Source organism: Furipterus horrens, unplaced genomic scaffold, assembly GCF_987537825.1.
Source record: "Furipterus horrens unplaced genomic scaffold, mFurHor1.1.pri manual_scaffold_13, whole genome shotgun sequence".
Lineage (NCBI taxonomy): Eukaryota > Metazoa > Chordata > Mammalia > Chiroptera > Furipteridae > Furipterus > Furipterus horrens.
In genome coordinates, this window is record NW_028327183.1 from 58,431,314 (window position 1) to 58,458,074 (window position 26,761).

The following is a 26,761-nucleotide window of genomic DNA, read 5'->3' on the forward strand; positions in this document are numbered from 1 at the left end:
ATGTTACCATAAAATATATCCATGGTCTGTTCTTATAAATACATAATATCCTTCTTTGACTACACTTCTCAATGTAAAAGCTAGAACCTAGGCAATAGCTCAGATGTAACTATATAGCATTTCCCCAATTTTCCCAAAGAAACCATCTCCAGAATCCTTGCACATCTGTCTTCTTTTTCATTTGGGGGGATACGTTTTTTGCCACAGAAATCGTTTCGAAACTGAGTCAACAATCTCGCTGAGGTCGTAGCCAGTTCCTGCCACCCTAAAAGACAACAATGCCTTTTAAAGACTACTGTGCAGATTTCCCCCTCATCTTCTTTCATCCCACACTCCCCATAGCACAGACAACTCTGTTTGCAGATATCAGCAGGGCTCATTTCCAGCTGGACGGGTTCTTTGAAGAAGAGGTAGAGAAAGCTGTACATTCTACCTAGAGGTTTCAAGAGGGACAGCTTGACTGGTCTTACTCAGCACCAGGGAGAGGTGTCCTGATGACATTCAGTAAAATCGTCTTCTCGAGGGGTAAAGGGTTCAGTAAGACGGACAGCTCACCAGGCCTGGCTCAACAGTTTGAACAGATAGATGTTCTGAAAGTGGATTCAGCCGTGGCAGAGCTTAGATGAAGCAATGTCCCAGGCACCAAAGGGTTGTATGTCGCAAGAGATCGATGTTTCTCTGCCACATCGATTTCTCTCTCTGCCTTTCTCTGTAAAATCAGTGATCATACCTTCCCGTGAGGATGAAAGAGAAGGATAAAGAAGGCATTCTCACCACCTCAGGTGGCTGCAGTAGCATTTCTGTGGTCACTGAGACATTCAGAGAATGCTTTTCCACTTGGCTTTTTGGGTCATGGTGTAAGATGGCCACAGCCTGGAGGCCTCTTTCCACCGCAACTCCCCCACTGTTGCAGGAAGACAGATCTCTGGGTAGGGGCATTCTCGTGCCCCACCACCCAGGTGGCATCTCTCGTCTCCGCCTTCGGCTTTAGGCTGTCGAGGCCACTGAGTCATGTAATCCTGGGTAAAACAGGTTCTGTTGTGTACTCCATCTGCTTCCTTTAATGAAGTCTTGATATGGAGCTGGCCTTGAGGATTAGTGGATCTTCCTTACTTCCTTGACAGGTGCTAGATAAAACAGGAGTTACCCTGGCCGTATTTTACATATTAATGCTCTTGTAAGAATTCTTTCACTTGTAAAATTCTCCTGTTGTTGGCTGGAATGTCACACCCTATTCTATTCCCTAATAAAAAGAGGATGAGGCTTCTCGCTCTCCGCTGATGGTCTGAGCGAGCCACAGCCCTCCGTTCGTTACTGGCCAATCATCCTGCCTGCCGGATTTATTTCAGCGTCCGAAACCACAACCAACGCAACACCCCACTTTTCTCTCTCATGACCGCCCTTGTCTGTATCATTGTGTTCATGTGGAAAATGGCTTGGTTGCCAGGACTAAATCTGTTAGTACATCTTAAGGACACAGAGAGCGAGGCCTGACAAGTGGGAGAAGGAAACCATCCTTTTCGGTAAGCAGACACTGATCCAGACAGGAGTGTAGGAGGAGGAAGCACTTCACTGAGTGGGCGTAGTGCAAGCAAGAGGAATGCAAAAGGAAAAGCCCTCCTACCCGGTTTTGATCCTGATTAGGGCTGGGATCAGAGGAAGGAAAGGACTTGCACCAAATACGTCAGAACGGGGACAACGGGAGGTGCTCGAAGGAAGACGAGCCTGTCAGTCTAGCCTGAGAAAAGAATCGATTGGTCCTGGGTTAGCCGTCCCCCTATTCAGCAGGCGGAAATGTGGAAAGTAATTGGACGCTCAGGCCGTCCCACACCTGCAACTAATATAAACCCATGTAAAGGAAAGGCTATTTTCTGGCCCACCTGGCAAACGTCTTCCTGCAGATTTGCCGGGACCCTGTGGCTCTGTAAGCGGCCGTGCGCACTTGCGCGCTTGTGGGTTCCCGAAGGGAGCCTGAAATGGGACAGCGCCCAGTTTAGCTGAGTTGCCCGGGTCAGTGCTGAGCGGAACCTGCGGCTCCAAATGACGGTAATTTGAAGGGGAGCAGCAGCTCAGGAAACTGCCTCCCGCTGCGGACGGCTGGGTTTTTCCGTGGTTTTCCGGAGGAGTTGGGCTTTCAGACAAGAGGCTGCCATTGTCGCGGACCTTCTGCATCAGAATGAAAAACCGATTTCCTTCCCACCAGCCTTGCCTCCAGAGCTTCCTGATGGGGGGGTGGGAGCGTAACTCTCTCTTTGGTTCCGTAAGAATAACATTCATTGAACAGAAGGTGGCACCTAACGGGACGGGTTGATACTAGTTTTCTTGCGTGTCTCACGCTTATCAACTTTTTTGCAAGTCAGCATGGCGATTAGGGTCGGTGCTGGACGCCGGACGTGTGCTGAGGGGCTGACGCGTCTTTTCCCGCCTCCTCTGGGATTCCCCACCCCCTCCCTGCCCTCCCTGCCCTCCCCCTCGCTGTGCTCCGGGCCGCCTTCGCTTCTCCCTGCACCGCCGTCTCCCTCTCCCCTTCCGTGGCCGCCACCCCCTCCGCCCTCCCCGCTGCTCTGTCGTCCTCCTCCCGCTCCGCTCCACTGCGCGACCTTCCCCCGATGCCGCTGAGCTCCCCACAACCGCGCCTCTGGACGGGAGGGCCGCGCCCGCCTCGCAGGCTCACGTCAGTTTACCGTCGCTCTGAGGGGAGGCTGGGATGAGGGTGATGGCGGCGCGGAGGCTTCTGGGAAGTGTAGTCGCTCGGTCTGCGCAGGCGCATCTGCGACAGGGTGGGGGCGTGTCCGAGAGGACGCCGGGCAGTTTCTTGAGGGAGCCTCGTGGGGAGTCCGGCTGCGCCAACCGAGGGCCTGAAGAGAACTGGTGGGGCCCTGGGAGGGGGCGTGTGGATGCGGGAGGGGGTGCGGGTCGGAGCGGGGTGGCGCGGTGACGGTGCTGCGTGTGTGCGCGCGGGGCTGAGACCCCGGGCCGTCGCTGTGTCTCCGTGTTTGTCTCCGCGCGTGTCCCTGTGGCCTCCTGGGTCTCCCTTTGCTCGTGTGTGTGTCCGCTCCTGTCTGGTCTCCCCGGTCCCTCTGTGCCCGCGTCTGTGAGCGCGTCCGCTGTCGTGTCCGTCCGCGGGGACTGAGCCTGAGGCCCCATCCAGGCGTCCGCAGTGTCTGGTCTCCTCCTCGGCGCCTGTCTGCGCGTCTGGGGGTGAGTGTGTCTGCGCGTGCGGGTGCGTCTGTCCTGTCCGAGGCTCCCCCCGCGTGTGCCCCTGCGCCTCTGTCTGCGGGGGTGGCTGCCGTGTGTGCGGTGCGTGTGGGGGCCCCTCCCGAGAGCGTGGGGAAGGCTGCCCTCCTGCACAGGGGGCCTGGCGGGGCTGCCCGCCTGCCGGCCCGAGCCCACGGGCTTCCTGCCCTCAGAGGAGACTCAACTGGCCCTGGGGGGGCGGGCGGGGGCTAAGAGGTCAGAGACCCCGCCCCATGCTGACGGGGTGGGTTGTTCAGGGCGTGTGTGGGGTGCTCAGGGCATGGCTCTGGGCTTGTTACAGGCCTCCCGGTAACTGTGAGGTAGAGACCCTCACCAGCCTCAATGTGCAGTTGGGGAAACTGAGGAAGAGACTAAGTGAATCCCCCAACTCCACATCAGGCATCCGTGGTCCTGCACTTCGACACCCACCACCTCACAGGTGGCAAATCCTTGTTTCTTATTAGAAACAAAGGAGGGAAGGAAATGTCAGAGAGCTTGGGCAGAGGAGGAGAAGCAGGAGCAGCTGGCACCTCAGGCTCTGCAGCCACATCTGAGGCCACACTGGGCTCAGAGGTCACTGGCCCCATGCACATGTCAGTTTCAGGGTCACTGTGACTTTATGGCCTCCTTTGTATTAATAAAGTAAAAGTAGTGTTCTTATTGACTGCTATAAAAACAACTCTAGTCCAGGCTGGATTCGATTAATTCTTTCTCTTATTAAAAGAAATGATATTTTAAAAGATGCCTGCAGTTTTCAGGAGCCTTTGCCCACTGTGCTTCCTGGGTAAGTCGCCTCTTTGTGGCTTTTTTATCCTGCTATGAGCAGCCATGTTTTTGACCTGGTGGTGCAGGGATAGGAGTCGGGAACTACAACTGCAGAAAGTACATCTATAAAAATTAAATTCTGTGCTAACCTTCCCTCATGTGAATTTGTGGATTGGCTGCCAACCTGTGAATCACAAGGTCACTGGTTCGATTCCTGGTTGGTGCCTGGTGCCTGGGCTGTGGGCAGCATCCCTGGTTAATATGATGCAAGAAGCAACTTGTTGGTGTGTGTCTTGCTCATCAATGTTTCTGTCCCTCTCTTTTTCCTTCCCTTCCCTCTCTAAAAATAAATAAGTCTTTTTAATCATCTATTTAAAAACACATGAAGTCACTGCACCCGGGGACATGACATAACTCGTGTTTCTACGCGGCAACCTGGACACTCAGAACTTAACCCATATATCCAGGGTTGGTTAGTTCTTTGGGTGGTTGGGTGGTTGGTGTTTGTTTCTAGCAACAGTGCTATAAGACACATTGTTCAGATGTTAGATGTTTATTGATTTCAGAGATAGAGTGAGAGAGAGAAACATGGATCAATTGCTTCCTACTGGCACCCCAACCTGTGGTCGGTGATGTAAGGGTCAGAGAAACTGGTGACTCTCAAGCCAGTAGAAAATAATTAGCAACAAAGGACAAATATAATCTTGAATCAGGGGGTCTTCGAGTCCAAGTCAACAGTATTACCACAGTGACTAATCAGGAAATGACTTTCCTCAGCTGATCGCAAATGTCTCAGAGATCAATGGTTGCAGAGTATTCATCACCAAACAGGGAAATGGGAAAGTCAGCAAATAAGTTAGGGAGTCTTCAAGGGAGATCTGGAGACAGACCTATAACCAGATCACTCTTAGTTAATCATCACCCTCCGTTAATTTAGCTCATCACTTTTGATTGTAACACTGGAGTATCCAACATTCATAAACAAGAGGAGAAGGAAGGGGAAGGGTCGGGGGGGTGGATTACAGGAGTTAGGATAAAAAGCAGCCTTCTCTGATTGTCGCTGCACACGTTTGATTTGGGTGCGACAGGACCTGCAGATCTGTGAATAAACAACTGCCTCGTCTACTTGTTAAGTCCTATGTCCCGGTGTTTTATTGTGAGCATTTCTCATAGTGGTGAAACCCACATTGTATGCTCGGGCCGTGACCAGGGATTGAACCAGACCTTTCAGGACAGCGCTTTAACCAATGAAGTCACACAGCTTCAGTCTCCTTACATTTATCTGATCATTGAGCCTCAACAGTAGCCCCAGGAGATCTGGAGGAGACCCAGTGGGTGGGGGCGGTGCTGGGGTGTCTTCTGGGGCTTGTAGCCAGCAGTCAGTGTCTGGTTGGGGGCAGAGGGTCCTGTTTCCTCCCTGCAGGCTGTGGGACTGGCTGTGTGTGCATGCATTTTGTTGCATGTTGCGGGAGTGTCAGTGTGTGGCTGTGACTTGTGCACCAATCACATAGACCTGGATGTAATCAGCCCAGTTCTAATCCCAGCCTTGTGTTCTTGGGCGCATGGCTTATGTTTTGTCCTCAATTACTTCAATCTGTGACATGGGGTGAGTGGAATTTATCCCACGTTTTAGTGTGTCAGGAAGATTAAATCAGGGACGTTTGTTTAGTGCCTTGGTTGCAATCAGACCTCCGCACGTGTTCACTGTTAATGTGTGTGTGTGTGTCCCTGTCTGCATTTGTTTCTGGGTTTGACATCGTCTCTCACAATGCTTTTTCTCTTTCTCCCCCTGTGCCCAGTCTGCCTGCCTGTCCCCCAGTCACCATGGGCACTGGAAGGATGGACATCCAGCCGCTGACCAAGAAGTTCCTGGTGAGTCATGTCACCCTCTTGCACCTCCTTCCTTAAGATCAGGCTTCGGGGCAGGGATGACCCTCTGCCCCCTCCCCAAACTCCTTCAGGGCCCATGTCTGGGGTCTAGTCTCCTTGGGTTGTATCCCCCCAACATTGGGAGAGTACCATCTTGACACTGGCATTTTTCTACCACAGGGGACAGGGTAGGTCAGCAGTGAGCTGCCATGCCCTCAGGCTTTCAGGAAACACCGCTGGGAAGTGGCGGCTTAAACATGTTCAATGAAGTGTGACAGAGGCCCTGGGCAGGATGTGCTGGAGGAGGGCCTTCAGATATAGGCAGACAGCACTAAATGCCCAGGGGAATGATGGGGGATGGAAGGAGGCCGCTTGTCCTGACGGCCATGTGGATGTCCCTGGCTGTGGCCTTGATGTTTTATGATGTGTTATTAGGTGGTTGTTTGTGGTATTTTTCTCCAAGTTTCCTTCTATGGATGAAATATTTTACAACAAAAAATATACAGGTGTAGCTCAGTTGTTTAGAGGATCATCTTGATATGCCAAGGTTGTGGGTTCCATCCCTGGTTAGGGAACATACGGGAAACAGTCAATGGATTTCTCAGTGAGTGGAACAGCCTCTCTTTCTCTCTCAAAGCAATAAATAATATATATATATAGATATAAACCTATAAATATGAATGTCTGGTGGTAAATCCTTTTTTTTTAATTGTCACTTGGGAGGTTTATTGAGTTTTAGGGAAAGAAGAAGAGAAAGAGAAATACAAATGTGAGAGAAATGTTGATTTGTTGCCTTGCACTTGTGCCCCAAACTGGAATCAAACCCGCAGCCTTTTCGTTATCGGACAGCGCTCCATCTAATTGAAACGCCCAGTCATGGCTGGAAAATATCTTTGTTGTGCGTTTTGTATCATTTTTTTCTTTTTCTTTTTAATTTTGAAAGGAGGAGCTACTGTGTAAAGATTCTATTCAGTTTTTTAGAAAGAGGCTAACTGAGGGAGGAGAAGAGAAACATCTTTGTGGGGACAAATAATGAGTTGTCTCTCGCACACCCCCTACTGGGGATCTGGCCCGCAACCCAGGCATGTGCCCTGACTGGGAATCGAATAGGAGACCTTTTGGTTCACAGACCAACGTTCAGACCACTGAGCCACACCAGGCAGGGCTTTTTGTTTTCTTCATGGGCGATTCCTTGTAGAGGAAGGTTGAGGTGGGTATCTTAAGGCCTTTCCGAAGTCTTCATAGTTATAGGTTGGGACAGTTTATTCTTTCACCACGGTGCAGCGTGGGCTGCCATTGATTCACGTTAGCAGTTGTTGGGTGTCTATTCTGCTCACTGAATATAAATAATAGGTGGTATAAACTATCCTTGTGGGAAGCAACAACTGATATCGTCCTCAGTAGCATCATTTATGGTGTTAGTGAGGGTTGTTATTTAGAAAATGTTTTTTCACCACTTATGTAGGAGAGCAAATTATTTATCCTATGCTCTGCTGGTCCTCAGGAATGTTAGTATTTTTGAAGGATTATATTTTTATAAGATTTTATTTATTTATTTTTAAGGAGAAGGGAATGGAGGGAGAAAGAGAGGCAAGGAAAACATCAATCAGCTGCTGCCTGCGTCAGCCCCATTTAGGGACCACACCCTTAGACTTTGTTTGGACAGATGATGCCCCAGCAAACTGAGTCACCCGACCAGGGCTGGACATTTCTTATCAATGGAATCACAAGAGCTAAGGTGTTTTAAATCTGGCTGTTTTCCTTGAGCATCACTTTTTTTTTTTGTTTTTTTTTTTTTTAGTGAAAAGAAAAAGAATTGTTTATTTAACAGTTATATAGATTTAGTTATTTATGGATTTCTGTTGTTAAGTCTTATGTTCTTTAAAACACCTATAAACACATATCCTTGCTTCCCCCCTACCAAACCAGGCTAGTTTTAGAAAAGTTAGAGAAACCCTTTCCCTACTTTCCAAACACAGTTGAGCTTTATCAGGAGCTGCCAATCATTCAATCCTGATTGGGGAGACCTTGTCTGTGTCATGGGGTCCAACAGCTTTTAATCCAGAACCTCGTGGATTCTCAGCCTCCTTGTAAACTGTATAGTTAGTCCTTTTGTAATCCACATGGTCAGTCTGTTCCTTTTCAAAGCAGCAAAGTATGTCCCTTCCTTAAAACTGCATCGTCAGTCCCAGTTAAATTCACATAGTCAGCCTCAGCCTCAGTTAAATCCGCACGGTCAGCCTCCACGATTTTTTATTTTAATATGCTTTATTGGTTATGCTGTTACAGTTGTTCCAATTTCTTTTCCCTTTGTTCCCCTCCACCCAGTGACATCCCTCCCTCCAGTTGCCCCCTGTCTTAGTCCATGCCCATTGGTTGTGCATATAGTTCTTCTCAACATCTTCCAGCTATCTACTGCTCTCCCTCCTACTATGCTTCTTAATTCCTGTACCATAATCCCTCCCTTTCCCCCTTCCCTCTCCCTGCTTACCTCCTCCCCTAATGTTCCGATATCTATAATTCTTTTCCCACTCTCGTAGCCTACTTAGTTTGCCTTTGTTTTGGTTCCCTAGCTTCTGTTGTTGGTTGTTTTGATACAGTTTTCATTTTGATGTTTATAATTTTGATCCTCTTTCTCCTAAACAAGTCCCTTTAACATTTTATATAACAGTGGTTTGGATCTGATGAACTTCAGTTTTACTTTGTTCTGGAAGCACTTTCTCTGCCCTTCTATTCTGAATGACAGCTTTGCTGGATAGAGTAATTGTGGCTGTAGATTTTTGCTTTTCATTACTTTGAATATTTTTTTCCAGTTTCTGCTTGCCTGTAGAGTTTCTTTTCAGAAATCAGCTCACAGTCTTATTGGGACCCCTTTGTACATAATTCTCTTATTCTCTCTTGCTGCTTTTAACATTCTCTCTTTAGCCTTAATTTTTGCCATTTTGATTATAATGTGTCTTGGTGTGGTTCTCCTTGGGTCCAGTTTTTTTGGAACTCTCTGTGCTTCCTGGACTTGTAAGTCTATTTCCTTCCCCAAGTTAGGGAAGTTATGCTTCATTATTTTTTTACATAATTTTTCCATTTCTACTTATTCTTGTTCACATTCTGGCAAACCTGTGATTCGGATGTAGGCCGTTTATAGCTGTTTAATAAGTTTCTGAGCCCTGGCTGGTTTGGCTCAGAGGATTGAGCGTCGGCCTGCGAGCTAAGTGTCACTGGTTCGATCTTCCAGTCAGGGCACATCAGAGAAGGAAAACTCTGACTCCAAAAAACCTCCGCTGCCTTGCGGCATACCTCTTCAGGGGAAAGGCTAAGGGAGTAAACCCCGACAGAAAATCCGGAGCCGGAGTCCCTAAGGCGGTTTGACGTTGTAGTCAACACCGGCAACTCCTGCGGCGCACCTGAAGCCAAGCTGTATTGACTCCGTCTTTCCCTTGGATCCTTCAGCTGCGAAGAGAGGGGGGGTCTGCTGCATGGGCAACAGCAGACCCTCCATATCACCCTGCCCAGGCTCTGTAGCTTCAGCTTCACTGGAGAGGACACTCCAGCATCATCGCAAGATGTCGATTCAACACGGGAGGAGACAGATACTGTGTCACTCCCGAGTCGGACTGCACAACCATTCTCGGCGGTGCAGATAGACTCTTAAGAAGCTACACCATCGTCCCTCGAGACGGACGGCTGCCGACGACGACGACGACGACGACGAATAAGTTTCTCAGCCTCTCCTCATTTTCCTCACTTCTCATTCCCTGTTTCTGTACTAGTTTACTGTTTGTTCCTTCCCTGTGTTCCAATTTGTTGATTTGATCCCTGGTTTTCTTGCCCTCACCACTAGTTTCATATGTCTTTTTGTTCATTTCAGCAGGACTAGCCTTCATTTCTTCCCCGTCTTGTTTAAGATCTGCTGTTAGGTCTGTAAGCGCTTTTATAACCAAAGCTCTGAACTGAGCCTCAGAAAGATTTCCTATCTGCTGAGCCATTAGATTAGACATTTGCTGTTTGTTCAGCTGTGTCACTGGGATCTCTATCATGATCTGTGCCATCCTGAAAAGTTTTGTGTTTACCTTTGCTTCCTGGGCAGGGCTGTCACACCTCATACGCTACAGGGGGTAGAGCCCTGTGCACTCATCACAACCGGGCATTTTCTGTGGGGATGGTGGTCCAAGATGGATTCCTGCTGTTCAATCTTCGCTGAGAGACTGGGAGCCTCCTCCTCTGTCCCCACCCCCATGGGACCTCACAGTCCAAGGCAATGTGGGTCTGCCTTCCCTGGCTTTGGAATCGCAAGCTGATGGGTCTGGTCTGCAGTAGGGGATGCTCCCCAGGCGCTTCTCATCTCCCCTTAAATACGGGTGTCTGTTTTTACCACTGTCCCGACGCTGTCGCTGCTGCTACTGCTGCGGAAAGCACAGCTTGACCTCTCCTCCCTGGCTTCGCCCCTCCTACCCATCTGGATGAGCACCACTTCTTTATAACTTCATATGTTGGACTTCCATTTATTTTTTGGACTTTCTGGTTATTGCTGGTTTTGCAGTAGTTGTATTCCTTCTTAGTTGTGGAGGGAGACAGGATGTGTCAGTCTAGGCTTCCATCTTGGCTGGAAGTCTCCTGTGCTTGTTTGCTTCCCTGTCCCAGGCAGAGCTGTCGCTCCTACTACATTGTACAGGGCAGAGCCTTAATGATTTGTCAGTACCGGGCGACCTGTTTTACCACGTTGTGGTGCTGTATGCAGAGGAGGGGTCTAAGAAGGAACAGTGCTGCTTGTCCAGCACTCGCCCCTTTTCCAGACACTTCTCCCACTTCCGCACCGGACTTGCACCCCTCTAGCTGCTGCCCTGGCCATTGTTCCCAGAGTGGGTGGATCTGTGGATGTTCTAGGTCTGTGGTGGCCCTTTAAACAAGCAGACTGCTGAGAGACCGGCAGTTTCTGCCTCCGTCTCAACCACCACTGGTCTGCAGTCAAAAACAATGAGGCTTGATTTTCCCCCGAGCTGGGACAGTCAGCTGCTCCCGTGAGGAGCTGGGAATGCTCCCCAGGTGTCCCTCCTGACTTTTTAAAACGTGTAACGGCGCTTTCTGCCGGCCTGCTAACTGTTGCCACTGCTGCCACCGCCATACCGTGTCCTCTCTGCCCGGGCTCCGGCCCTCCTACCTGTCTGGATGAGTATTTCTTCTTTATATCCTTGTTTGCTAGACTTCCATGCAGTTTGATTTTCTGGAACTACTGGTTGTTTCTAATTTTGAGGTAGTTGTATTCCTTCTTAGTTGTGGAGGGAGACGCAGCATGTCTGTCTACGCCTCCATCTTGGCCAGAATTTCAAGCATCACGTTTTTGATGTTCATCTATGTGGTTGCAGGTGTTCTTCTTCACGGTTGTATACTATTTCATTATACAGTAGACCCTGTGTTTTACATTTATCAGGTGGTATACATTATCAGGTGGTGTACATTTGGGTTGTTTCCACTTTTTGGTGGTTATTAGTAACGCTGCTGTGAACATTCATGTACAGTTTTTTTTTGAACTTCTCTTTTCTCTTGGGTGTAGAAGCGGCAATTAATGGGTCCTTTGATGACAGTATATTGAACCAGTTAAGGAACAATCCGACTGTTGTTCATCACAGCTCCACCATGATATCTCCACCTTTATCTTCTGTGTGATGGCTGCCTTGGTTGTCATTTTTGTGTGGTTGAGATTAAGGGTTCAATTAATTTTTCTTAATATTTTTAGTATAATTACTTTTTTTTTAGGGTTTTATTTATTTATTTTAAGAGAGGGGGAAGGGAGGGAGAAAGAGAGGGAGCAAAACATCAGTGTGTGGTTGTCTCACGTGCTCCCCCAAATGGGGCCCTGGCCTGAAACACAGGCATGAGCCCTGACCAGGAATTGAACCAGCAACCCCTTAGTTCATAATCCGGCGCTCAATTTACTGAGCAACTCCAGGCAGGGCCATCCTTTTTTTTTAAATAACAGAGCGTGACCTGGATAGGTGCTTAGTTGGTTATAGCATCATCTTGTACACCAAATGGTGTGGTTTTCATCCATGGTCTGGGTATGTGCATGAGGCAGATTGATGTTTCTCTCTCTCTGTCCCTGTATTCCTCTCCCTCTAAAATCAATAAATATATCATTGACTGAAGATTTTTAAAAATAAAGCCTGATTTCACTCTTGGAACTCGGTGAGGTTTTTCCTGGGGTGAAGTTGTTTCTGCCATTAGCCATGAATCCAAAGAGAAGATACCCTGGAATGAGTGGCCTCAGACACAATGGCACAGAGCACTCAGAGGGTTTCAGCATATTTGGTGGGAAGCCCCATCTGTAGGGGAATCTCCAGACCTTCTGAGGCGGGGGGGGCCTGGAGTCTCACTTCCCCACCATTCCTGTACAGTGTCGACTCCCAGATGCCCAGGACCTTCTCTGGTGTTCAGCCTGTCCCAGCCCAGGCTTTGTGAATGGAGTCTGCTCTGTAAAAATTTCATTAAGTGAGTTCAATCAGGTGGGCACACTTAGGAAAAATTTTTGGCAAGAGTTATATTTAAAAAATTAAAATTAAAAAAGTAGTATAAGGGGTGCAAGAGGAAACTTGGGGAGGTGATAAAGGAAAAGACCCATTTTTCACTTTCACCAGTATATTTATTGATTTGGACATTTTGAGTATGTCGGCTGTTTCCAGCTATTGGCTTCTAGGAGGTAGAGGTCAGGGGTACTCTCTAACATCCTCCAATGTGTATTACACCCGACAGCAAAGAATGTCAAATAGTTATTATTGGCCAAAATGTCAATAGTACGTAGAAACTTCATAAACCACTTTTGATGTGCTCATTCGGTCAGGACACCTTCCTCATACACTGCATGGTTTTTCTTTTGCATTTCAGTTGCGTTTTTACATCTCTTAAAATAATAAAGCATAATACACTGAAAATGTTGCATATTTTCTTCCATCTTCATTATTAAAATTGCACAAAAATTCACCAAGTTTGATAACTTTTTATAAAATTCATGCTGATATAACAGCTGTCACAATACATGTTTCAAATGAAGGTAAAGACAACTAAGCACTATTAGAGCCACCCTAAGGAAAAAATGTAAGGGACATTTTGGCCAATTCAATACTTCCCAATTTATCAAATTGTATACCTATAATACATGCAGCCTTTAGTATACCAATCATACCTCAATAAAGTGGTTTTTCTTTCATTATAAGGTTTTGTTTGTTATTTTTAAGTATAATTTATTGATTAAGGTGTTACAGTTGTCCCAGTTTTTTTCCTTTTGCTCCCTTCCATCCTGTACCCCACTTCTCTCTAGCAATCCCACACCCCTTAGTTCAGGTCCATGGATCATGTTTGTAAGTTATTTGGCTTCACCCTTTCCTATATTTTACTTTCCCTTGTCTATTTTGTACCAACCAATTGTCCTTCTTAATCCCTGCACCATTTCCCCATTTCTCCCCCTTCCCCCTCCCAGCTGTTCGCCCTCCAAGTGGTCTGGTTGTTTGTTTTGTGTGTTTTTGTCCATTTATTCAGTTGTTGATAGTTGTGAGTTTGATGTCCTTTTAATGTTTGTAGTTTTGATCTTCTTTTTCTTAAATAAGTCCCTATATCATTTCATGTGATAGTGCTTTGGTAATGATGAACTCCATTGCCATTGCCTTGTCTGGAAAGCACTTTATCTGTCCTTCCATTCTAAATGATAGCTTTGCTGGATAGAGTAATCTTGTTTATAGGTCTTTGGTTTTTATCACTTTGCATACTTCTTTCCAGTCCCTCCTTGCCTGTAAAGTTTCCATTGAGGAATCAGATGATAGTCTTATGGGAACTCCTTTGTAGGTAACTGCTTTTATCCTGCTGGTTTTAAGATTCTCTCTTTATCTTTAACCTTTGACATTTTCATTATGATGTGTCTTTGTGTTGTCCTCTTTGTGTCTAACTTGTTTGGTACTCTGTGCTTCCTGGACTTGTATGTCTATTTCTTTCACCAAATTTGGGAAGTTTTCCTTTATTATTTATTCATGTATGTTTTCAGTATCTTGTTCTTCCTGTTCTCCTTCCAGCACTCTTATTATTTGGATGTTTGTATGTGAGTCAGGTCACAATCCCGTACCTCCTTTCTTAGGATACAACTTCTGGGCAGTTATACCCGTCTGGTTTTTTTCAAAAAGAAATTATTGACTTGGGGTATGTTACCGAAGGCTAGAGTATTTATTGTCTTGTGCACCAAAAGTTTGCGAGTTCATCCTGGGCTCACGATGTAAGATGACATCTCGTTATGGTTTAATTTGCAGATCTCTCATAATTGATGATTAAAATTTTTCATATGTCTGTTGGCCATGTGTACATGCTTTTTGGAGAGGCATCTATTCAGGCCCTTTGCCCATTGTTTAATTGGATTGTTTGTTTTCCTGGTGAACAACCCCATAGTTTTTTTGTCAGTCCGAGGACTGTCCACTATACTTAGGCACTGAGCACACAGCATAGTCAGGCGCTTCAGAGCTCTGCACCTTGTTGACACCATGTCACATGCATCCTGTGTGCTTTCCTGATCTTCTACGCCCTTCTAGCCGCGTCTCCCGACTCCTGTGAGAAGGCCCTGCAGTGAGTGGTGTGCGCTTCCTCTTGCAGGTCTCGGTGGTGTTCAGGGACGTGATGGTGGACTTCACCCAGGAGGAGTGGCAGCAGCTGAAGCCTACGCAGAAGGACTTGTACAGGGATGTGATGATGGAGACCTACTGGAACCTGGTCTCGCTGGGTAAGGGGCATTATTCACCACCTATTTTACGATGACATAGAAATGCAAAATATAGACAGATCTGACTAGGTAAAGTGTTAAAGTTATTTTAAACTAAAGATAAACGTGAGCCCTGGCTAGTGTACTCAGTGGTTTGACCACCAGGCTGCCAAGGCACACGTCACCCGTTCAATTCCCAGTCAAGTCCCATGCCTCTGTTGCAGGTAAGTTCCCCATTTGGGGTCTGCAAGAGGCTACCAATAGCACATCGATGTTTGTGTCCTACACTTTGTTACTGCTTTTCCCTGTCTCTACATGTAAATAAATAAAATCTTTTAAAGAAAAGAAAATAAATATAAAAATGTTGATGGGTGATAAGGTGGGGAAGAGTATTTATTGCATGTAGAATGGAGGATTGTAAATACATAAAGAGCTGTTAGCGATAAACGAGAAAAAGACCAAGCAAATGATAGAGAGATGGACCCAGCTCATCAGCATGCAATTCACAGATGTAGAAATACATCGAGGTTAAACTTTACCAAGGGTTTATAAACCATACTCATAGTCAACATAGTAGTAACTGAGTCACAGAAATAACCACTCTTGCCATGACATACACAGAGATGAAAAGGAATACCAGGCCCAGCCAGGTGTGGCTCAGTTGTTTGGAGCGTCCTCTCTTACACCAAAGGGCTGCAAGTTTGATTTCCTGTCAGGCCACATATCTAGGTAGTGACCTTGGTCCTCAGTCAGGGCACATTACGAAGGCAACTGACTGATGTTTCTTTCTCATGAATGTTTCTCTCTTTTCTCTCTCCCTTTCTCACTCCCCACCCACTTCCTCCCTCTCTTAAGCATTTCTTGGCGTGAGGTATAAAAGAATACTGTAACAGCAGCATGTAGTATGAAGTTGTAGAGAAAGGGCCTCTTCATTTTAGGAACATGAAGTTGTGACAGCTCTTTCCCAAGACAGTTTGGTGTTATCAACCAAATTTTAAACGATTCCATTTTAGAATAGGTCACCTAATATTTTTCCTATAAGTGAGGGGAGTTTTTATAGGAAGAAAAACCAGGAGAAATGCCCTGTGCTCACCTACCAGACTGTCCTAACCTGTGAAAGTGTGTCAGCTTGAAGGAAATCACGACGCTCCTCAGAGATGAGCACTCTTCGTACTCACTGACAGAGAAAGTTGTTCTGAACAATATTGTTCCAGAAAAACTAACTTTCAGAATTAGTGTATGGTCCCATTATATTAACAGCTTTTGTGTATCTTTAACTGCTCCTACGATTAACTGCAAATAGTTAAAGCGAATGATTTTTTTTTTTAATTTTATTTATTTATTTATTTATTTTTAGAGAGAGGGGAAAGGAGAAAGAGAGGGAGAGAAACATCACTGTGTGGTTGCCTCTCACTTGCACCCCAACTGGGGACCTGACGTGCAACCTAGTCATGTGCCCTGACTGGGAATCGAACCAGCGACACTTGGTTCGCAGGCAGACGCTCAATCCACTGAGCCACAGCAGCCAGGGCTTAAAGCGAATTATTTGATGCACTTTGACACCATATTACCCGGTACGTCAGTTGTTGTGACGTAGACTATACACGTCCATTTGCACAAACCGTTCTTCTTTCCTTTTCTACCACCCTCCACGCTCCAGTGACCACTGTGGGTTACTGTGTCTTTCCTAGAATTTTACATGTTTGGACTCATATGACATGTACTCCTTTTTTTTTGTTTATCTGACTTTTTACAGTTCCCATTATAACTTTGAGGTTCACCCATGATGTCTAAATGATTCAGTGGTTGCCTTCCCTTTTTTCTTCCTCCTTTTTTTTCTTTTTAACTTTAAAAAAAGATGTGCTCCCAAGGATATGTTTATTCATTTGAAACAGTCAAAATGAGAAACAGCAATCTGTTGCCTCCCATACAGGCCCCTTACCGGTCTGACCTTCAGACATTTGATGCCTGTGATGTTCCCATCAGTGGTGCTTCGTGGCTGGGCTGTAACTTATTTTTTCTCATTGTAGAGTGATCTTCAGCTTCATGGATAGACCACCATGTGTTTATCACCTCACTTGATGATGAGCAAATGGGTTATGTCCAGCTCTGGTTATTTTTCTGAAGACACGTGATATCCTTTCTGTTGAGCATCCTTGGGACATACCTAGATACTTATTTAACTTTTTCATAAAGCCCACATTTTCCCAAAGCAGTTATCTCATTTTTGCTTTCATCAGCAGGCGCTGGGCATTGCATTGCTCTGTGTGCTTGTCAGAACTGAGTACGCTCAGCCTTTCTCACTGCAGCCACTGTGGTTGGTGAGCGGTCTTACCACGGCCCAGCTGGGAGCTAGTACTGAGGGCTTTCCAGGTGCTCATTTGTCAGCAGTCTGTTCTCTTCAGTGAAGTGTCTAGTTCAAGTCTGTTGCCTGACTTTTTCGTTGTGTTGTTTGCTTTTCTATCATTTACTTTTGAATGTTCTTAACATTTTTTATTGTTAATTTTTTATTTAAGTCCTTTATGAGAGATGTGCTCTGTAAGTAAATTTTTCATTTTGTGGGTCATCTTTTCCTAGATGGCATCATTTCGATCAAACATGTTTTTAATGCTGATCAGTCAAGATTATTTGTTGTTGCCTGTGCTATTGGTTACATATTGGACAATTGTCTATTTAAAGGCCGTGAGGATTTTTACTCGTTTTTTGTCTACAAGTTTTAGAATTTTAGGTTTTTATTTAGGTGTTTGTTCCATATTGAGTCAATTGTTGTGAATGATTTAAAAGGGGTGCACATTACTTTTTTTAAAGTGAAAATTATTGCAGGTACATTTGGTAATAGGAACCTATAGCTTTAAGTGTACATTTGTATGATAAATCATCTGTGTATCACATTGTCTACCTGCCACCCAATGTCACATCTCTTTGCATCACAATGTATCATCCCTCCTTTGAATTTGCATATCTAGGTTCCCAGCCCCATTTTTTGATGAGCAGAGTTTTATAATTTGAGGAAGTCCAGTTTTTCATTTACTTTCTTTGGGGATTATACATGAGACCATATTCACACCCACACTGTTCTCTCTCCCATCTTTGCATCCATAGGCCAGTTATGTCCCCAGTGTGTCTCACACCCGTGGGCCCGAAACACACCCACGTCACTCTTCTCCTTTCTGTCCTCTGGAAAGTATGCCTCAGCCTCCATGTGCCAGGCCACCCCCTGCTCTGACATCTGGCATCACCCCCAGACCTCAGGGTCACGGAACATTCCTCTACTTTATGTACTTGTCATACTTTTCCTCCTGCATAGAATAGTCACAGGAGGCCAGATACTGACTCAGGGATTGGATCACGTGCTGAAAGGTGCTGAGTGATCGATGTGTGTTTCTCTCGCAACTTGATGTTTCTCTCCCTCTCTTTCTCCCTTTCTCTGTCTCTAAAAATAATAAAGTACAGTTTTTTTTATAAATTTATATTTCTTTTTCTGATATTTATTTATTTCTAGATAGGGTGGTGGGAGAAAGAGGAGAGAACCATTGAGGTGCAAGAGAAACATCAATAAGTTGCCTCTCGCACAGCTCAGCACTGGGGACTTGCCCTGCAACCCAGGCAAGTGCTCTGACTGTAAATCCAACCTGCCATCTCTCCATGTACAGTCTGGCCCTCAGTCTGCTGAGTCACACCAGCCAGGTCAAAGTTTCTTCTTCATGGTTGCAAAGCATACATAACATAACGTTAATGCTTAAACTCTGTTTTGACCGTATAACTGTTTTTATGTCCACAGTCTGTGGCATGCAGGACAATCACATTATTATTCAATCATGATCACCATCTACATCAGATTTCTCAGTCGCCCCCATCTGACAATCTGTCACCCCTAGAGAAGAGCTCTCATCTCCCTTTCCTGCCCTGGCAGTCAGGTCCTAATTTCTGTCTCTATCATTTGAAGATTGTAGTTACCTCATAGGAGTAGAATTATATGCCGTCAGTCATTGTACGTGTGACTTAGTTTCCTAAGTCTGTTTGGTGGGTCTTTTTTTCTTCATATCCTTTGGGATGGGAGTTTCTGACATCCAACATGGTAGGTGCACTATCGGTTAAGGCGCCCAAAAGGCCTTGGATTATTTCTCAGCAGAGCTCATATAGGGTGTCTTGGGAGGGGCATCTGTTTAGGAGGTGTGAGCATGGAGAGGATACTGATATCTGGGCTCTCAGGACTCAGGGGAGGGGTCTCAAAGTCAGGTGTTGTGGGGCCACTGGGGGATTAAAGGCAAGATGGGGACAGCTGCTTACCACTCATACTTTCCTTGTCGCCTTGTAGGAAGAAACGCTGTGTGTGGCTGGATGTTTACTTTTTTAATGAGATTTTGGTGTGATATTTCTGTGTTTAAATGTTGGAAAGAACCCTGAAGTCCATGTACAGAGTCCAGAATTCAGGATAGCCCCCTGGGCTGGAAGCAGAGATTGAGGAACCCATGGGACACACACAGGCAGGGACTCGAGTTGCTGTGGTCAGAGGGTAGGGACGAGTGTGCAAGAGGAGGGTGAGGACCCAGCACCCAGGGCTCGGCCACTCCTGAGCAGCGTAGGAAGGCGGGAGCTTGGCTAGGCGGTGGGGAGACGGGGAACAACCAGCACAGCCACACGTGAGTCGGCTCCACTTCATCATTTCTCACTAGAGTCAATCCTTTGAGAAGCACAGTGGACGGGGGCCATGCACGACGATGCCTGGAAGCGAGGAGCCGGGTTCTGTGAACACTCACTGGGTTTGCAGGAGCCTCGGATCTACCGTCCTCTTTCTCTCCAGGGATCGTCCTCCAGCTCTGAGCTTCCCTGGCCGCCTTTACATCTACTACCAAGGGGACATTTCTCACTCTCTGCTCACCTCCCTTAGCCTCACCGTCTCAGCTCACTGCTTCCCTTCTCCCTGTGTCCCCACGACAGGCTGTCCCCTGCTCTCAGGCTGTGCCGTGTGTCCTGAGAAGGTCCTCCCTCCCCGCATTGTTAACTACATGTGTGTCATCATATTTCCCGTTCCCCTCAGACTTGGAGACTAGACGTGTCCTGAAGGAATCGGACCCACAGGAAGAGTTTTGCGAAGAGAGACCCTCTGTTGCGGTGGTGGCGGATGGATCTACGAAGGATGGTTCCTGGGGCTCTGCCTATGGAGGTTCGGGGACACAGGCTGACCGGTCTGGATGGCCACAAGGGAGCCGAGGGACCTATCTGTGGTGTTTGGATACGTCCAAAGCATTAGCCCCTGAATGTCATGAATTTAAGGCATTTTCCCAGCAAAGCCCCATGTCAGACCCAACCAGAGTGGAAGGACAGAGAGGAGCAGGGATACATCCGTTCACCATGTGTGGGAAGTACTTAGGTGCTTCAGGCCTCGGCACGCCCACCAAACCCATTGTAGAGGAGAAGCCCTACAAAGGCGGGTATTGTGGCAAGCCAAGCCTCATTGTGCTTCAGAGGTCACACACTGGGGAGAAGCCTTATGTGTGTGATGAGTGTGGGAAGGCCTCTACCCAGAAAGGGAACCTCAAAGTGCACCAGTGGATACACACCGGGGAGAAACCATACACGTGCAGGGACTGTAGCAAGTCTTTCACCCGGAAAGGGAAGCTCAACGCACACCAGAGGACACACTCCGATGAGAATCCTTATGTGTATGGGGAGTGTGGTAAGGCTTTCAGACACAAGACGAGCCTCATTGTGCATCACAGGTCACACACCGGGGAGAAGCCGTATGTGTGTGTGGATTGTGGAAAGTCCTTTAGCTACAAGACAAGCCTCATTATGCATCAGAGGTCACACACCCGAGAGAAGCCTTATGTGTGTGATGAGTGTGGGAAAGCCTTTACCCAGAAAGGGAACCTCAAAGTGCACCACTGGATACATACCAAGGAGAAACCATACACGTGCAGGGACTGCGGCAAGTCTTTCACCCAGAAAGGGAAGCTCAACACACACCAGATGACGCACTCCGGTGAGAATCCTTATGTGTGCGGGGTGTGTGGCAAGGCCTTCAGACACAAGATGAGCCTCATTGTGCATCAGAGGTCACACACCGGGGAGAAGCCGTATGTGTGTGGGGATTGTGGCAAGGCCTTCAGCCAGAAAACAGGCCTCATTGTGCATCAGAGGTCACACACCGGGGAGAAGCCGTATGTGTGTGGGGATTGTGGCAAGGCCTTCAGCCAGAAAACAGGCCTCATTGTACATCAGAGGTCACACACCGGGGAGAAGCCGTATGCGTGTGGGGATTGTGGCAAGGCCTTCAGCCAGAAAACAGGCCTCATTGTGCATCAGAGGTCACACACCCGAGAGAGGCCTTATGTGTGTGATGAGTGTGGCAAAGCCTTTACCCAGAAAGCGACCCTTGAAGTGCACTACAGGATACACACGGGGGAGAAACCATACACGTGCAGGGACTGCAGCAAGTCTTTCACCCAGAAAGGGAAGCTCAACGCACACCAGTGGACACATACCGGGGAGAATCCTTATGTGTGTGGGGAGTGTGGTAAGGCCTTCAGCCACAAGATGAGCCTCACAGTGCATCAGAGGTCACACACCGGAGAGAAGCCGTATGTGTGTGGGGATTGTGGAAAGTCCTTCAGCTACAAGACGAGCCTCGTTGTGCATCAGAGGTCACACACCAGGGAGAAGCCGTATGTGTGTGGGGAATGTGGCAAGGCCTTCAGCTACGAGTCGAGCCTCGTTGTGCATCAGAGGTCACACACCGGGGAGAAGCCATATGTGTGTGGGGAGTGTGGGAAGACCTACAGCCAAAGCACAGGCCTCATTGTGCATCATAGGTCACATATCGGGGAGAAGCCGTATGTTTGCAGTGACTGTGGGAAAACCTTCACCCAGCAATCGAACCTCAAAGTACACCAGAGGAGGCACACTGGGGAGAGATCGTACACCTGCCAGAAATGTGGCAAGGCCTTCTTTGAGAACAGGGATCTCATATTGCATCAAAGGACACACACTGGGGAAAAGCCGTACGTGTGTGGGGAGTGTGGCAAGGCCTTCAGCCGCAAAACAAGCCTCAATGCACATCAGAGGAAACACACTCGGGAAAAGTCATATTTGTGCTATGACTGTGGAAATGTCTTCACAAAAAGGCTTCGCCTCATTGTGCATCGGAGGTCACACACTGGGGAGAAGCTGTGTGTGTGCAGTGATTGTGGCAAGGCCTTGAGCCAGAAAGAGACCCTCAAAATGTACCAAAGGACGACACCAGGGAGAAGCCTATGAGCCCAGGGACTGGCAGAAGGTCTTACCCAAAACGAGTGTATGATCATACACCGAAGGACCCACATGGGAGATGTTTGCTTGTGGCGATTGTGGAAAGGCCTTCTTCAGTGAGAAGTCGCACCTCACGTATGGCTTATCCACAGGATGCACTCTGGGGATAAGCCGTATGTGTGCCAGGACGGTGGCAAGGCCTTCACCTGGAATGAGTACCTTATCACACACCAGAGAACATACACTGGGGAGAAGTGTGCATGTGTGGCCAGTGTAGGACAGCCTTCAGGAAAAACTATACGCTCAGGAAGTACAGGCATGTGCACAGTGGGGAGTAGCCCTAGTAGCACTCCATCTGCCAGAGGAGCTTCATGGCACACTCGTCACTGTAGGAGCACCTGGCTGACCACACCGTGGAGAAGCCATTTAAGTGTGGCCAGTGTGACAAAGCGTTCATCAGGAACTTCTTCCTCCTTGTCCTCCAGAGGATCCTCATAGGAGACAAGCCCTATGAGTATGAGAAGTGCACAGAACCTTCAACGTTACGTGACAAGAGGGGAGGAGGTACACTTGGCAGAGCGGCATGATTTTCAATCCACACCCAAGAGGTTATTCCTGACTCACACACCAGTGCCAGACTTAATATGGGACCTGACCAGTAGGACACTACCAAAGTCCTGCCCACGCAGGTCTTAGGAATGTGGGTGCAGCAATCAGACCACACAGTGCTTACCATTTGGTGCTGCTCCATTTGCAGGGTCCTGTGGAAAGGAAGACCTCCTACAGGTGTAGTATCTGGGACCGTGTCCAGTGGGACCATGGATGCAAACCAGTAAAGTGTCTCATGAGCTTGGGCATCGCATTTAGTATCTCTGAGTCTCCATCTCTGTGATAATAAAGTGGAAGAGGCGAAGGTGAAAGGAAGCAGGGGAGGTGGGCTCCATGGGCACCTTGTCACTTTGTCATACTACCTGGATCTAGTCCAGATGTCAGGTTGTCACCATCTGTGGGTGTCCTTGTTTTCCTCATACCCAACCCCCATGTATTTTGCAATAGTAGAGTTTGTTGAGTGGTTCATGATGGGAGGAAGTTATTTTTTCAGCATTAAATAGTAATAGTAATTGGAGCTGATATCATAGTTTCTCATAGTGGTCTGTTAGTGTTTTTAAAATAAAAGTTGTAATTAAGGGAGTCCAATGTCCTTCAAACACTCATGTCTAATAGGTACATAAACATGTTGTCATGTCAAAATGAGTGTCAACACTTGGTGGATGGGGGTACAAGTACCCCACAGGAACCCAGCAAGCCTGCCCAAGCTATGAGGCCACCTGCCCTTCCCAGCCCTGCATTCCGGACTTGGGAACGGTCATGCCAGAAGGCAGGGCCTAGACCTTCAGCAGTAGAGATAAAGGAAAGACACCCTACCGGCCGGGCTGTTTCAGTTACAGGGGAAAAATCCTCTCCCTGTGGCCTGGAATTCTTGTGAAAATTAGGTGCCTTCGATAAGGCGGGCGCATTATCCAGTCTATGCCTTGCCCTAAGCCTTAGTTCATGTTTTACTTAATATTTCATTATGGGTGATGATAGCGATATATTACTAATAATTAACAAAATCATATAAGTCCCTTTATTAATAATAAAAGAATACATAAAGCAGTTATTAATTAACTTGTAATTAGTTACTACTGTTATACAAATTATTAATTTTTTTTTTAAAGATTTTATTTTTAGTAGTGAAAGAGACAGCAAGAAACATTAATGTGTTGTTACCTATTGTGCACATCGAACTGGGCGTGACCTGGCTCACCACTCAGGCTTGTGCCTTGACTGGGAATCAAACAGGCAACCCTTTGGTTTGTAAGTCTGTGTTCAATACAGTGAGCCACATAGGCCACAGCAGTTGTTAATTATGTGAGATGCTTCTGGGAACATTGGTTAATGGCTGCTGACAGCCTCCTGAAGCCCTTGTCTTGGCCCCAGCAGCCTTGGCTGCTCCTTGCATCACCAAAATGGTAGTGAGCTGGTGCTGATTCATACTAGACTGGCTCCCACTTCTGTCCACTTGGTAATTTACTGATGTGCTCCAGTGGGACAGACGGAGTGCAGTGTACTTACCACCCTACATGCAACTGGGACCCTCCCGGTGGCTCAGTTCGTAAAGTACTGCTGGATATGCCCAGGTTTCGGATTTGATCCCTGGTCACAGCACATAGAGAAAAAAAACAATGAATCATTCAATGAGTAGAACAATAAAAATCGATGTCTCCCTCTCAAATAAATAAAATAAAAATTTAAAAAAGTGAACTAAATCTTTCCTTTTCGAGGTGATCCTTACTTAGGCGTCTTAACCTTGTGCCACCCAGAGAAGGTGAACTTGATTCACCTCACAAATTTTATTTTAAATTTAATGAGTCATCCAATGTAAGTCATTGGAATATTTTACATTTATAAGCATCACACTTAATTCATGTAACCCTTCAGGAAAACTGTAATAGAATATCTGATGCCCTGGCTGGTGTGGCTCAGTGGATTGAGTATTAGACTGCACTCTAAAAGGTTGCTGTTTTGATTCCCAGTCAGAGAGAATGCTTGGGTTGTGGGCCAGGTCCACTATTACAGGTGTGCAAAAGGCAACCAATTGATGTTTCTCTCACATGTGATTGTTTCTCTTCTCTTTCTCTGTAACCCTCTCTGTAAAATAAATAAAATTTAAAAAATACATGTTTTATGTTCCAAGAAAACTTGTAAGAGGTTGAGATCCAGTGGTGTATTATAAAAATACAGTCCCCTTATCCCATGGACATTAACAACAGTGTGGAGTTGGCTGTTGGATATGGGGATAATTTGGGACAACTGTGATAGCATAAAATAACAGATTCGACAGCTCTACCTAAGACACACAGGAAATTAAACAGGAGCCTGTCAAGATGAGGAGGTAGAGAAGTAGGGCCCGAAAGGGGGAACAGATCACAATTCCAGTGGGAGAACTAAGCGAAGAGGAGATAGCCAGTCTAACAGACGTAGAGTTCAAAACACTGGTGATAAAGATGCTCACAGGGTTGACAGATATGCTGGAACATGGCAGACACATAAGGGAAGAAGTGAAGGCTGTGCTAAATGAAACAAAGGAAAAGCCACATAAAACAAATGATGAAGGAAACCAGGGTTCAAATCAATGATTTGGAACATAATGAATATAAAAACAGTCATCCAATATGGAATGAGGAAACAAGAATTGGCAAAAACGGAGGAGAGGCTTAGGAACCTCTGGGACAACTTTGAATGTGGCAACATCCAAAACAGGGACGCCAGAAGAAGAGGAAGAGCAAGAAATTGAAAGCTTATGTGAGAAAATAATGAAGGGAAACTTCCCAAATTTGGTGAAGGAAATAGACATACAAGTCCAGGAAGCACAGAGTATCCCAAACAAGCTAGACCCAGAAAGGTCCAGAAAAGACACACTATAATTAAAATGCCAAAGGTTAAAGAGAGACTCTTAAAAGTAGCAAGAGAAAACCGGAGATTAACCTACAAAGGGGTCCCTATAAGACTCGGCTCATTTCTCAAAGGAAACTTTGCAGGCAAGAAGGGACTGGCAAGAAGTATTCAAGGTGATAAAAAGCAAGGACCAAGATTATTCTATCCAGCAAAACTATCATTTAGAATCGTAGGGCAGAGAAAGTGCTTCCCAGACAAGGTAAAGCTAAAGGAGTTCATCATCACCAAGCCATTATTATATGAAATGTCAAAGGGACTTACCTAACAGAATGGTCAAAATTATGAACATTAAAATGACAACAACTCATACCTATGAACAACTGAATCTAACAAATAAAAACAAAATCCAAGTAAGCAAACCAGAACAGGAACAGAAACATACGTATGGGAATCATTTGGAGGGCTGTGGGCTGGGAGGGGGAAGAGGGTGAAATGCGGAAATGATGCAGGTATTAAGAAGCATAATTGGTTGGTACAAAACGGGGGAGTTAAGAATAATATAGGAAAGGGTGAAGCCAGAGAACTTACATGCTTCACCCATGGACCTGAACTAAGGGGGGTGGGATTGCTGGAGGCCAGGAGTCTACTGGGTGGTGGAGGCAAAGGGAAAAATTGGGACAACTAACAACATACCCAATAAAATATACTTAGAAAGTAAAAACTTAAAATTATAAATATATAATCACCAATATCATGAAGAACCAATTACAGAAAGCAAGGGAGACACTAATAAAGAAAAGAGAATTTTAATGTTATCTCTAGAGCTTGGAATAGCAAAACCACTGCTCCAACAACTCCTTTAGAAAATTAGGGAAGACCCAGAGTTGATGGGGTGTAGAGGTTCAAAAGATCAGATCAGACAGAAACCTTTGTTACCCTTAGAGAGGGGTGGAAATTATCCTCCTAGGGGAAATAAGTGAGCTATCTTCTAGTGAGGATGAAAAAGAAAGATAAAGAAGGCATTCTCACCACTTAAGGCGGTTGCAGTAGCATTTCAGTGGTCACTGAGACATTCAGAGAATGCTTTTACACTTGGCTTTGTGGGTCATGGTGTAAGAGGGCCCCAGCCTGGAGGCCTCTTTCCACCCCAACTCCCCCACTTTTCTCTCGTGACCGCCCTCGTCTGTATCACTGTGCTCATCTGGAAAGTAGCTTGGTTGCCAGGACTAAATCCGTTTGTACATCTTAAGAATACAGAGAGCGAGGCTGGACCACTGGGAGAAAGAAAGGGCAGGATCAGGAGAGGCCACCTGAGCGGATCTCCATCTGCCCTGAGCAATGGCCAAGTGGCGGGGGGGCGGACGGGGGCGTTTCCCTGGTAACCAAGTTTGTGCCTGGAACGTGGACCATCCTTTCCTGGAAGCAGATAGTGTGATCCAGACAGGAGTGAAGGAGGAGGAAGCACTTCACTGA

The 26,761-nt window shown here is 46.5% G+C and overlaps 1 protein-coding gene across 2 annotated transcripts; it reads left to right on the forward strand.

Annotated features, from left to right (window-relative positions):
* The first annotated feature begins 1,898 nt into the window (after nucleotides 1-1,898).
* Nucleotides 1,899-23,037, forward strand: LOC149995635 (uncharacterized). 2 transcript variants are annotated; one of them, XM_090260707.1, is made up of 4 exons: nucleotides 1,899-2,046; nucleotides 5,802-5,874; nucleotides 14,494-14,620; nucleotides 19,641-23,037. In XM_090260707.1, the coding sequence occupies exons 2-4, from the start codon at nucleotides 5,827-5,829 to the stop codon at nucleotides 21,857-21,859; spliced, it is 2,394 nt and encodes a 797-aa protein (XP_090116833.1). In that variant the 5' UTR covers nucleotides 1,899-2,046; nucleotides 5,802-5,826; the 3' UTR covers nucleotides 21,860-23,037. The 2 variants fall into 2 exon arrangements, with proteins under 2 accessions (XP_090116833.1, XP_090116834.1); XM_090260708.1 differs by having other exon boundaries at nucleotides 5,822-5,874.
* Nucleotides 23,038-26,761: the final 3,724 nt, after the last annotated feature.